Source organism: Octodon degus, unplaced genomic scaffold, assembly GCF_000260255.1.
Source record: "Octodon degus isolate 3935 unplaced genomic scaffold, OctDeg1.0 scaffold00016, whole genome shotgun sequence".
Lineage (NCBI taxonomy): Eukaryota > Metazoa > Chordata > Mammalia > Rodentia > Octodontidae > Octodon > Octodon degus.
In genome coordinates this window covers 6,882,567-6,895,168 of record NW_004524592.1, presented here as the reverse complement: position 1 = coordinate 6,895,168, position 12,602 = coordinate 6,882,567, and the positions used below count along the sequence as shown (strand labels likewise).

General features: G+C 37.7%; 1 protein-coding gene across 1 annotated transcript in view; it reads left to right on the top strand.

The window, feature by feature from the left end:
• Nucleotides 1–12,602, top strand: part of Unc80 (unc-80 homolog, NALCN channel complex subunit) — a 270,597-nt gene that overhangs the window by 173,586 nt on the left and 84,409 nt on the right. The window contains exons 36-38 of the mRNA XM_004626714.2: nucleotides 5,928–6,071; nucleotides 8,851–8,951; nucleotides 9,769–9,855. Of these exons, the coding sequence (XP_004626771.1) occupies nucleotides 5,928–6,071; nucleotides 8,851–8,951; nucleotides 9,769–9,855 (332 nt within the window). The remainder of the gene's footprint in view (nucleotides 1–5,927; nucleotides 6,072–8,850; nucleotides 8,952–9,768; nucleotides 9,856–12,602) is intronic.

The window sequence follows — 12,602 nt, the reverse complement described above, 5'->3', positions numbered from 1 at the left end:
AGGACAAGATGCTGACATTATATCTTGTCTAAACAATATTAGTACAAACTTTCTTCTCAGTGAACTCAGAGAAAGTAGCTGTGTGTCTATCCTAACTATCTTGTATATACATGTATTTTTTTCACAACAAAATGGAAAGGGCCAGCCAAATAGCTCAGCAGATTAAAGGATCTGCAAAAAGGCACAGGGGCTGAGGGTTTGATCCCTAGGCCTGCCTGCCAGCCTCGCACCCCCCTCCCCAGGGTGCATTGAGACTGCGATTGAGACTGGGTGTGGTGGTGCACACCTGTAATCCCAGCACTTGGGAGGCTGTAAACAGGAAAATCACTATGTGTCTGATCTACTAGTGAGACCCTGAACACCATGTGGATACTTCCTTAAAAATAAAGAAAAAAAATGGACCTTTGTTTATATTCCCCTCTTTTGTCAGAGGTGGGTGTTCCATTGTGGTTAGAGAAGCTGTATTTGGAGAAGTCTTTAAAAGACCTTTTCATACTTGATGCTAGTCCAAGGATTGTAGGTACTTGAATTCAGCAAAATAACCCAATATAGTCCAATAGTCCATAGTAGTAGGTAAATCATTCTTACAATTTATTTGGAACTAGAAAAGACCTAGAATAGCAAAAGCAATCCTGGGCAACAAAGGCAAAGCAGAAGACATTGAAATGCCTGACTTGAATTTCTAGTATAAAGCTACTGTGATAAAAATCAGCATGGTACTGATTAAAAATAAATAAATAAATACAAATAAAAAATAAAACCTGAGGATCAATGGAATAGATATAGATGTAGATGCAACTACAAACATACTCAGCCATCTTATCTTCGACAAAGGGGCTAAACATGTTCACTGGAAGGAAAATAGCCAATTTTTCTCTTTTTTTTTTGTATTTTAGGGAAGGGTCTACAGGGTATTTAGGGTCTCACTACTAGATTCAACTTATAGTGATCTGCCTGTTTACACCCTCCCAAGTGTTGGAATTACAAGTGTGCCCCACCACTCCCAGTCTCAATTGCTGTCTCAGCATACCCTGGGGATGGGGGCCTGCATAGCAGGCCCAGGGATTGAACCCCTGGCCCCTGCACCTGCTTGCTGGTGTTTTAATCTGCCAAGTTATTTGGCCAGCTGTAAGATAGCCTCTTTAACAGAAAATGCTGGAAAAACTGCAAAGTATCTTTTCAAATGATTAATCACTTACTTGTATACCATCTTTGGAAAAGTGTCAACTCAAATCTTTTGTTGGAATTTTTTTCTTTTATTATTTTCTGTTAAATTTGCATATTATTTAATGTTAAAGATATAATTATGAAATGGCCTACACAATTTGGAAACTGCATCTCAGTTCATGAGAATAGAAGTAAGTAGATACAGTACACCAAGAATCCTACTTCATGACCGGAGCAGCATGTGTCTCGGTCTTCTATTGGTTGTTAAATTATCCAACAACAGCATCCATGGCATCCTACAAAACCATCATTTTGTCCATTTTTTTTTTAATTCTTTTTTTTAATTTATTTTTTATTTATTAGAGAGAGAGAGAGAGAGAAAGAGAGAGAGAGAGAGAGAGAGAGAGAGAGAGAGAGAGAGAGAGAGAGAGAGAGAGAGAGAGAGAGTGGTGTGTGTGTGTGGCCAGCTCAGCCCACCAGGGGGCGGGCTGGCTGGCCTGTGGTGCTGGGGGATTGAACCGCGGTCCCTGTGCTTTGCTGAACTTGTTCTAAGTAGGTGCTTTAGACCACTGAGCCATCTCTCCAGCCCATTTTGTCCATTTTTAATTGGTTCATTTCACTGTGCCATTGTACCAACTATATATTCTAGCTACAAGCCATTAATATGGTAAATCTGCAGGTATATTTTTCCCCGTTCTATGATTTGCCTTTTTACTTTCTTAATGGAAAGCCTGAAGTATGATAGTTTTTTTATTTTAATTAAATCAATCTATGTAAAAAAAAAATCAATCCATGTATTTTTCTTTTTTTACATGCTTTTAGTAAAAGACCTCAAGAAACAACTCAATGTCACAAAGAATTACTGTTTTGTTTTTGTCTATGAGTTTTATAGCTCTAGTGCTTATCTTTAGGCCTCTGTCCAATTTTGAGTTGATTTTGTTGTACTATTAGAATGCAACCTCATCCTTTCACAAATAGGTATGGTGCTGTCTCAGTATAGCCTACTAAAAAGATTGTTTCTTTATTTTCTTTTGTTAGTACTTCTTTGCAGTGCCTAGTGACTGCATTCATTGCCGAGGTGGCACATGTGTAACCCTTGTTAATTCCTTCTGTTTCCCTTTCCCACACCCCTACCGCCTCCTTCTAGATCCTCTTCCCATCTCCTTTCCCAACTACAGTTTCATTTTCTTATTGGGTTAATTCCTAACTACTTCACTTTTCCTGAAGTTATTGTGGATAGTGTTATTTTCCTAATTTCTCTCTTGGTGCATTCATTATTGGTGACTGCATTAATGATTAAAAGGTTATTTTTTATGCAGTAAATTTTCTTGGCACTCTTATCAAATGCCTATTAGCCCTGGCTAACCCTGTATTCCAAAGTGGAGTAGAAGGGATAAGAGCAGTGGAGAAGAATCTCTTTTGTTTCTGATCTTGGTGAAGGCAAGCATCTACTTTTTCACCATTAAGTGTAATAGCAACTGCAGATTTTAAGTTAATGACATTTATACCCTTCATTTCCCTTCAATACCTAGTTTGGGAACACTGATCAAAAGTCAATTCAGCATAAGTAGTGGCTTATTTCTGGTCTTTCTGTTCTAGTCTATGTGCCTGTGCGCCAGCCTTATTTAGATGACTTGCAGTCTTAATTCCTATAGCTTTGTATTAAGTTTTTAAATTGAAAGTGCAACCCTTCGATCCTTTGGGTTTTTTTTTTTTAATTTTCATATCTATTCATAGACTCTTCTTAGACGCTCTTATTTTTATCTTGAAAGAGTGTTCGGTTTGTTAAATGCTTTTTCTGCATCTGTTGAAATGTTCTCGATTTTTTTCCCCTTTCAACAGTTTTGCATCCATATTCATCAGGAATATTGGGCCATGATTTTCATTTCCTGTGATGTCATTGTCTAGTTTTAGTATCAGAGTAATACAGGCTTCATAGGCTAATCTAAATTCCCTTCTACTTTTTCTAAGTGTTTGTGAATAATTAGTATTAAATACAATCTAAACATTTGGTAGAATTGACATTTATAAGTTATGCAGATCTGGGATTTCCTTTGTGAAAAGTTTCAATATTATTATTGTTATTTTAATTGCTATATCAATATCTTTGCTTGATATAGATCTATTCAGATTTTGTTTCTTCTCTAGTCAACTTCTGTAGTCTACATCTCTCCAGTAACCTATGTATTTAATTTATATTTTCCAATTTATTTCTATTTAATTTTTCATAGTACTACCTTAAAATACTTATTATTTTGGTATGATTGTTACTGATGTAACTTCTTTCAGTCCTGAATTCAATAATTTTTTTTTCAGGTTTTTTGTTGTTGTGTTTTTTGTTTTTCCTCCCTGTATTTTGTGCAGGGTCTCACTATGCAGCTCGGACTTGTAGTGATCCTCCTGTTTTCATCCGCCCTAGTGCTGGGATTACGGTGTGCACCACTATGCCCAGACTTAGTAGCTGGCTCAGCGTGCATGGGGGCAGGGCTGGCATGGCATGTGGTGCCAGGGATCTAACTCCAGCCCCTGTGCTTGCTTCTCTGAGCTATCATGCTGGTCCTTGAATTTAATAATTTGAAGTTCATTTTTCTCAATCAAACTATGCATTTATTAATTTTGTTAGTCTTCTTAAAACTAATTTTTAAGGGGCCGGGGAGATGTCTCAGTAGAATAAGCACTTCCCTGGCAAATTCAAGGACCCGAGTTCAATCCCTGGTTCCACAAAAAAAAAAAAAAAAAAAAACTCTAATTTTTAGTTTCATCAACTTTTCCTACAGTTTTTCTATTTTCCATTATATTATTCATCCTCTAATGTTTTCTCTTTCTTTTCTTTGTACACTATATTGATACAGAAATTCAGGTTATTATTTTTAATGTAGGAACATATGCCTATAAATTTTTCTTTTAAACATTGCTTTAATTAATATCCCCAAATAGTATATGTAGTGTTTTCATTTCTATACATCCCACAATATTTTCTAATTTCAACTATGACTTTATTATTTAATCCATTGGTCATTAAAAATTGAGTTGTCTAATTTTAATATATTTATAAATCCCTTAAATATACCACTGTTACTTATATCTAATTTCATCTTATTTGGTTTAAGAGAACACACAGTATGTACGGTCAACCTTTTGAATTTTTTGTGGCTTTTCTGGTTACATATATTCTATTCAATGTTGCAGAAAAGTTTTTTATCTGCAGATGTGCATGAGGCTTAGTTTGTTGATAATTTTGCTCAAATTTTCCATTTCCTTGCTGAATTCTGCTTAGCTCTATTCATAATTGAAAAGTAAGCCACAGCACCTCCAGTGGTGATTACTGAATTATTCTTTCTCCCTTTCTGCCTGTTTTTACTTCAAGTGTTTTAGGGCTTCATTATGAGGTGAGGACATGTGTATAATTGTTGTGTTCCTGTTGCATTGTCCCTTTTATCATTATGACATATCCTTTGCCCCTACTAAAATTTTTTCTATTAAACTGTATTTTGCTTAATAGTATAGGTACTCCATGCCTTTTCTGATGACTGACTACATGTATATCTTTTCCCATCCTTTTTCCTTTTATTTGTATCTTCGAAACTAAATTATAGTCCTTATATGTGGCATATACTTGAGTCATGTTTATTTGTTAATCATAGCACTAATTCTTTTTATTAAAATATTTAGTACATTTACATTAAATGTAAGTATGGATAAAGTGAATGCCTGCCATTTTAAAATATAAAATATTTCATAGTTTTCTTTTCTCTCTGTTTTATAATGGGTATATTTTAAATAACATTAAAATAGACAATATTTATAACAGGTGATTTAAAAATCTCTGTCTAGTAATAAACACATCTAAGTTTCCCCAAGGACAATTTTTATGGGCTGCACTTTTTCCTGTACATGGCAGTATTTTCTTGGTTCTTTCCATGTTTTATAATGTTTTTAAGTGAAAAGTAAACTTTTGCAATTATATAATGCGGCAGCTCTGCAGTTTAGGTGTCCCTTTTCCTCCTTGGAGTTTGCGATTGTGATCTGTAGTTGTGAATTGATTATCAAATACACGTGTCAGTGAAGAAGAGGGCATTGATGTGCGTGGCTCGTGCGCTTCTTACCTTAGATGCGCGGGGGGGGGGTGCTTTGTGCTGCCCCACCTCAGCACTCGCCACCTCGCACATACTCATTTGACTGCAACCACTTCCACCTGTGCAAACTGCCTCAATTGCCACTTACAATTTTATTTTCTGTAATTTTGTATTGTGAGCTGACCGACCTGCTCCAGAATGTCTAAGTTTCTTTCTTTACAGAAACAAGAATAATAGTAGTTGGAAAGTGGATTGGTTTTGTTGGTTTTAGCATAGAGAAGCATTGTACAGAAACTCATCTTTTAAAAAATTCTAGTATTAGAACTGGCAAGATAGCAGAACAGAATAAGTGTCTGTTTAGGCGAGTGCAGGGATGGGGATTTGGTCCCCGGCACCATGTGCTGCACTGGCCCCGCCCCTGGGCGCTCTGAGCTGGCCACTGAGTGGACGTGGTGGCACATGCATGACTGTAATCCCAGCGCTAGGGAGGCTGAAAATGAGGATCACTATGAGTCCGAGCTGCATAGTGAAACCCTGTACCAAATATATATTTTTTTTAAATCTTGTATTTTCTCATTATTGCATTGACTGTACAAACTTAAAGGTAAAGCTTGAACTGAAAAATATTGCTGCTTTAGAATTGCATCACTAAGTAAGGCACCCTGATTTTGTTTTCCACTCCAGATGAGGAGCACACCACTGAACACACGCCAAATCATCACATGCCTCAGCCCCCACAGGCAGTGTTCCCAGCATGCATCTGTGCAGCGGTGCTTCCCATCGTTCATTTGATGGAGGATGGGGAAGTGCGGGAAGATGGAGTAGCAGGTGAGGTTTTTCAATGGGCAAATCACTAGTTACTTCTAAAGCTGTTCATCCGACGAGGAATAGCAAGTTGCTCTTGAACTCATGGTCTACTACTCATTGAATTGTTTTACCCACACATCGTATTGATTCATTTGCAGAACATTCAAACACTATCACTTTCTCTACCACCTTCTCCCACTACTTTTATGACCAAAACATTGCATTGAAAATGGGCAATTGGGTCCAGAGATATTGTTGATGACTGTAAAACCAAACAAGACTAATTTGGTTACATGGAAATCAGTTCTTCTGACTACTTAGAAACCTTAGCTTTTAATGAGATACCAACCACTAGGTAATCTTTCCTACTTGACTCCCTTACAGAGGTGCTAAGGAGAATAGCTGCAAAATGAAATAAAAACTAAGAGTAAAGCCAAGTTTTATTTGTAACAGACCAAACACTAATATTCTTAGTGTTAAAACTAAGTAAGAAAGAGCCAAGGAGACAGCTCAGTAGAATAAGCGCCTGCCTGGCAAGTGCAAGGTCCCAAGTTCAATCACCAGTACCGGAAAAAGCAACAACAACAAAAAAGTAAGTAATGATGTTTTTAAGAACCTCAATAGAAAAATGAACAAAGGATATAAATAATCTACTGGCCAACAACATCTATATAGAAAATTATTGTTCAAAATGAAAATGAAAGTGGGTCAGCCAGATAGCTCAGCAGACTAAAGTGCAGAGTGCAGGGACTGGAGTTCAGTCCCTGGCGTGCTGTGCCGGCCCCACCACTGGGGTGTGCTGAGATAGTGATTGAGACTGGGCATGGTGGAGCGCGCCTGTAATCCCAGCACTTGGAAGGCTGAAAACAAGAGGATCACTACAAGCTGGATCTGTGTAGTGAGACCCTGTAGACCCTGTACTAAAATCCAAAAAAAAAAAGAAAGAAAGAAAAGAAAATGAAAATGAAAATGAAACCTTACATTTCAGTTACAAAATTGATAAAGAAAATACCTGTAGTTAGTGAAGCGTAAAATTCGGTGTAAACATGGAAGAGTGTTTCACAATATGGATTGAACACAGAATTGGTTTGTAGCCATTTCCTAAAGAAATAATGAAGGCTACATACAGATTTATAAGTGACTTGATATAGGATAAAAAATATTTGGAAAAAATTTAATACTGGACAACAGGCAATTAATTTTGTCAACACCATATGATGGCAGTCTAGACACATTAGAAATCACATTCCAAAATATTAACACAAAATGTATTCTTCATGTTGCTAAGTAAAATGCTTAGTATGAAACAATATTTTCTATGTTGTAGTATTTAAATATATGTTTTATGTGAAAAAGAGGACATGCTCCAAACTGCTACTATTTCTATGCTTGGAAGAGTTAATAGTTTTTTCTCCCTCTGTATTCTTTGTGTTCCTATGCTGCAAGTATTCAACTCCCTTACTGGAGCCAAAAGAATTTTTAAAAAAAATTTTTTTTTTCTGGAACCAGGGATTGAACTCAGGCCCTTGCGCTTGCCAGGCAAGTGTTTATTCTACTGAGCTATCTCCCTGATCTAAAAAAATATTGTAAAGATTTTTTTAAACCAATTTTAACTTAAGAAAAATTCACATATGTTTTATTTATGAAAGCTAGAGCTTGTATTATGCATTTCTTATTTATACTTTTGATTATATAGCTTCTAATTTTTGTTGTGTGGCTAACTGCCAAAACAAAACTTAGTATCATTTATTCAAAATATAGGTTGAATGATAAATTCATGCTAAATTCTAAACTCCTACTTTAGAAAACTCATGCAGTAGGGGAACAGTATTAAGACTGATGACTGTCCAGTACTGATTGCTGCTCCTTTTGCCCAACTGCTTAGTTAGCCTGGGCATATCTGGCAAATTTCAGCTGACCACCTTGTCCAAAGTACCATTTTGTTTTTCATTAGGATGATTTATTCATGAGACTTCCTCTTAGAAATAGAAACCTAATTATTACTGGCTCAACTACCTTATCTTGTTGAAGGAGATACTATAGGCATCCAGGCAAATGGTAATGGACCACCACTACGGCCTTTTCAACCAAAATATACTTTCAAAAATAAAATATTTACTTTAGGAATTTACCTACACACTAAGCAATGGAATATGGGCTTAGCTTAATAAAAACATAGTACTGCTAATATTACAGTGCTTTTCACAGCAGAGACAACTGCGTATATGCAATCCTTTCATAAAGCAATGCCAAAACCTAGAAACCATCTTATACCTTCTGTTTCTTTTGTTTGACATGTCAAATGTTTAGAGATAACAAAAATAAAGCACATATCTACCTTTCAATAGAAAAAGTTCAGAGAAGCTTTGTAAGGAAAGAAAAGAGACAAATTAAGAACTAGCAAATTGAGCCTGGGCGTGGTGGCACGTGCCTGTAATCCCAGCTCTTGGGAGGCTGTGAACAGGAGGATCACTGTGAGTCCGATCTAGTAGTGAGATCCTGACACCCTGTAGATCCTTCCCTAAAAATACTAGATAAATAAATAAAATAAAAAAGATTAACATCCCTTGTCATCTTTTTTAAATATCATACACTCTTCCGTAAGAATCTGTATTTTAATAGGTAAATCTTTAAGTGTTTTTTTCCTTCTACTGTAATTCTGTATCATACCTTGCTTTTGTAGAAATAAATGTACATTTCTTTCATTAAAAAGAAGAAAAAAAAGAACTAGCAAATTGAATACTTTAATAGACTTTTCTTCTTTTTAAGACAAATGTTGAATTTCTTTTCTCTCCCCAAGTGAGTGCTGTGGCGCAACAAGTCCTGTGGAATTGTCTAATTGAAGATCCATCAACAGTTCTTCGACATTTTCTAGAAAAACTGACCATCAGCAATAGACAAGTAAATTCCTCCTCCTTTAAAATGTAGTAATTTATGACATGTGAACGCTTTGAAAGAGAATGGAGAAGGGACTGCACATTTCTTGGCATGCAGCACCCATGTCTCTGATAGGCTTCCAAGAAGCGTTGTGCAAGTTGTGATCTACATTAACACCCTCCACTAAACAAGAAGCTAATATTCTTGACCACACTGGAATAAAACTGTGTCAAATTAAAGCAGATTTTGAAATCTAAAAGACACACCAATGATCAAAAAATACTAGTTCATACCTATCTTATGGCTATAGTCACTTAAGAACACTAGGCTTAGGTTCTAAAAAGTAAGGGTGATTATAGACTTCTGAATTTATTCTTTCTTGGTTTCACTTTATCTCTTTGACTCAAAATCCAGGAAACAGAATTATCAAGTGTGACGAGCCTGGTATGTTTAAGAGTTTCTCCAGCACAGACCTTTGCTACACTCCTATCCCAGCTGGAGCCCCTGGCAAATAACTAAATACACAGCTTTCTAGCGATTTGCCTGTGACTTGTAGAGAAGGGGTAAATTTGTCTTTCTTATTACTGTTTTTAAAAAGACATTTCTTTGACTACTACTTAGTTCTATTGATCTGTTGGCTCTTAGCAGAGAGGTGCTCCAGATGATTTAAATATTAAGTATCATGTATACTATAAGTATAAATGTGCTGGGATGACTATACTAAGAGTTGAAATTAACTGTTGTGCAGTAGAAAAGTACCCCCCTAATGTTCAAGAAAATAATTGTATGTCCTACATCCTGGCACCCGAATGAGTCATGACAAATTCTGCTCTTCTTTCAGGATGAGTTGATGTACATGCTGCGCAAACTCCTCTTGAACATTGGAGATTTTCCTGCTCAGACATCTCACATCCTGTTCAACTACTTGGTAAGTTTCAGCACCCAGCAGATAGAAACAGTCATTTCCAATGAGAAGAGAAGCACAAGGAAAAGTTCTTCGGATAGTTTTTTCCCTAAATCCCCCCATTGATTGCATGTGTGAGGTGAATCACGGTCAGCTGTCGTCACCACTTCTAGTACGGGGAAGACCCTTCCTGCCACAGTCTTTGGTGCATGATGAATTCGCAGTAAAAATAAGTTTCCCTGGTCTTCCCTCCTTGTTATGCAACTTCCTTATGTTGGCTCCTATCATTTTTCATCATGTTCCCCTGTTCCTTTTTTGCCATTCAAAGCCCACACATGCTGGTGTTTCCTTAGATAGAGTATCTGTGTACGTATTTTTCTCTGGCAACTGTCTATGCTTTTACCTATTCCAACAACTCTTTCCTCACCCCTCCAGAATGTTCACCAATTGCTTCACTTTCTATTCCTCTCTCTACAAATGAATATGCAGTTTGGAAATTGAGGCATAACGATTATTCCTTGAAACTGTATCTTAATCCAGGCAGACACATAGGAAACTAGCATCTCTCTGGGAAGAAATCTTCCTTCTTTCTCCCTCACTATCATCAGGGAATTGTTATCCCTGTACATATGGATCCACATCCTGGTGATAAATTTAACTCACATTACAGCTCCAAGGTGCAGAGAACATTTGTAATTCTTTGCTATCGCCTGGGACTAATTTGATCACACTACGGACTGCCCACTTGCTGGCTGGAAAGGGACAAAATATAAATAAGTATCCAATCTACTTTTAAATTGAGATGGGTACAAAAATATAAGCAGTATTTCTAGGCAGTATTCAGTTTCTCTTGGATGTGTGTGCTTAGCCTTCAGGAATCCTCTCCCCTCCCACTGACTTCTTTTCTTAAAGCTATGTGGGCTTGAGGGGGATAAAGCTTTTCCTCATGGTCTATCCCGTTTCCCATCTGGCCCATTAATGAGACAGTGCTCTTTAGGTTGCTGGATACCCAGCTGTCAAAAGCTGAAGCAGAGGGCTGCTGTGACCTGAGACCCATGTGCTTCCACTGGAGATTGCTGGGGGACTCAGCTCACCTTGGCCCTGGCTGGTGCTGTAGCCCCCCAGCCTACCCTGTGACCCCCAGATAGCTCCAGCATAGGAAGCCCCTGGCTAGTGCATGCTGCTCGGGGACAGCAGTATAGGGACAGCAGCCTGTGGTGTTTCCATCCAGAAAGCTCACCAGTTAAGCATTCCACCACTCTAGGTCCTGTCTGTGTCCCACAAAAGCCAAAGGTAGGTTAGCAAAGCGAAACATGAGGGCCTTGTTCGGTTTCAGTCTGAGCATTTCCAAGTTTGTGTTGCATCTATGTTAGTCTAAGAGAAGCTCTGAGCTCCTGGCAGCAACCCAAACATGGATTTCAGCGTGACCTTCACTTGTTTAGGTTTCAGTATTTCTCAAGTCATTGGATACTGGGAAAGCTTCTGTGGGCCATGGTGTCCTCTGTCCTTCCACCTAGAATAAGCAGATGAATGTAACATTGTCCTTCTCCTCTGTTTTCCTTCTGTCAGTGCCAGATAGGCCTTAAGCTTAGATGTACATCCTCCCAACTAAGTATTTAGTAGAATGGAAAAAATAGCCACACTTTGACCTTGCTGTACCATCTTTGTTTTACATGAATATAAATTCCCATATTTGCATTTTTGTCCAGTTCCCCATCATTCCAGGCAGATGGGTGCTTTGGCTGGACTAGAGAGGGGCCTTACACTTGTACAGTGAGGAGACAGAGTCACTTTTAAATGATTACACACATAGTGCATCCTTTTTTTTTTTTTTTTCTAATGCTAGACTACTGAGGATGACAGGAATGCTGAGAACATGGACCCATCAGTCCTAGACTCTGCAGAATATTTAAAGCTGCTGTGTAATCTGACCTAGTGACCTACAGGGTAGGATGAGAGTACCTGTGTGGGTATAAGAGACATTTGAAAAGGTCTGATGTCCAGATAATTTAAAGGAAATAAATCTCAAAATCCTAAACTTACAAATATGTACCAGCCCTTCTTGAGTTTATCTGCTATCTGGGTCCCCACTGTCTTGCTATGGCATGGGAGGTCCACCCCTGCACCTAGGAATCTGTCACCTGGCTGCACTGGCAGCTGTGTAGGCAAAGACAGAGGCGGAAGTGCGTCTATGTTCAAGGAAACCACATTTCCGGTTGGTGGAGACACATTAAACTCTGCAGGCTTCCGGCCTTTCTGTCTTCTGCCGATTTCTGCTCAAGGTGGGGTTTGGTTCTCAGGGTATTCCACATTTAGAACCACCAGAGCAGATTAGCTTCATGACGCTGATCCTGCCCATGTAACTAGAAAGTTTCCAGGATTACCAGATTTTTTCAATGAAAAAAGTTTAGTTTCTTACGATTTTCTTGTACACTACTGAATAAGGTAATCAAGTTATTTCATCCTGTATTACAATTAGTCCTCAACTTATTTAAGTATGGATAACATTTAATATATTCCAAGTAGAGTATTCTTAAGGAGATTGCTCCACACATTACACCACTCCCTGTAAATGGTGTTTGGGGAAACATCAGTTACAGACTTCAACTTTGGATGCCTAATAGCTGAGCTTCCAAATGATGTGACATCTGGAAAAGCGATCTTCTGCCTTAACGTTAAGTGAGATAAAACAGAAACACAATCATATATATAATATATATATGTTTTTTGTTCCATATATATGGAATATATATAAAATTATATTAAATATG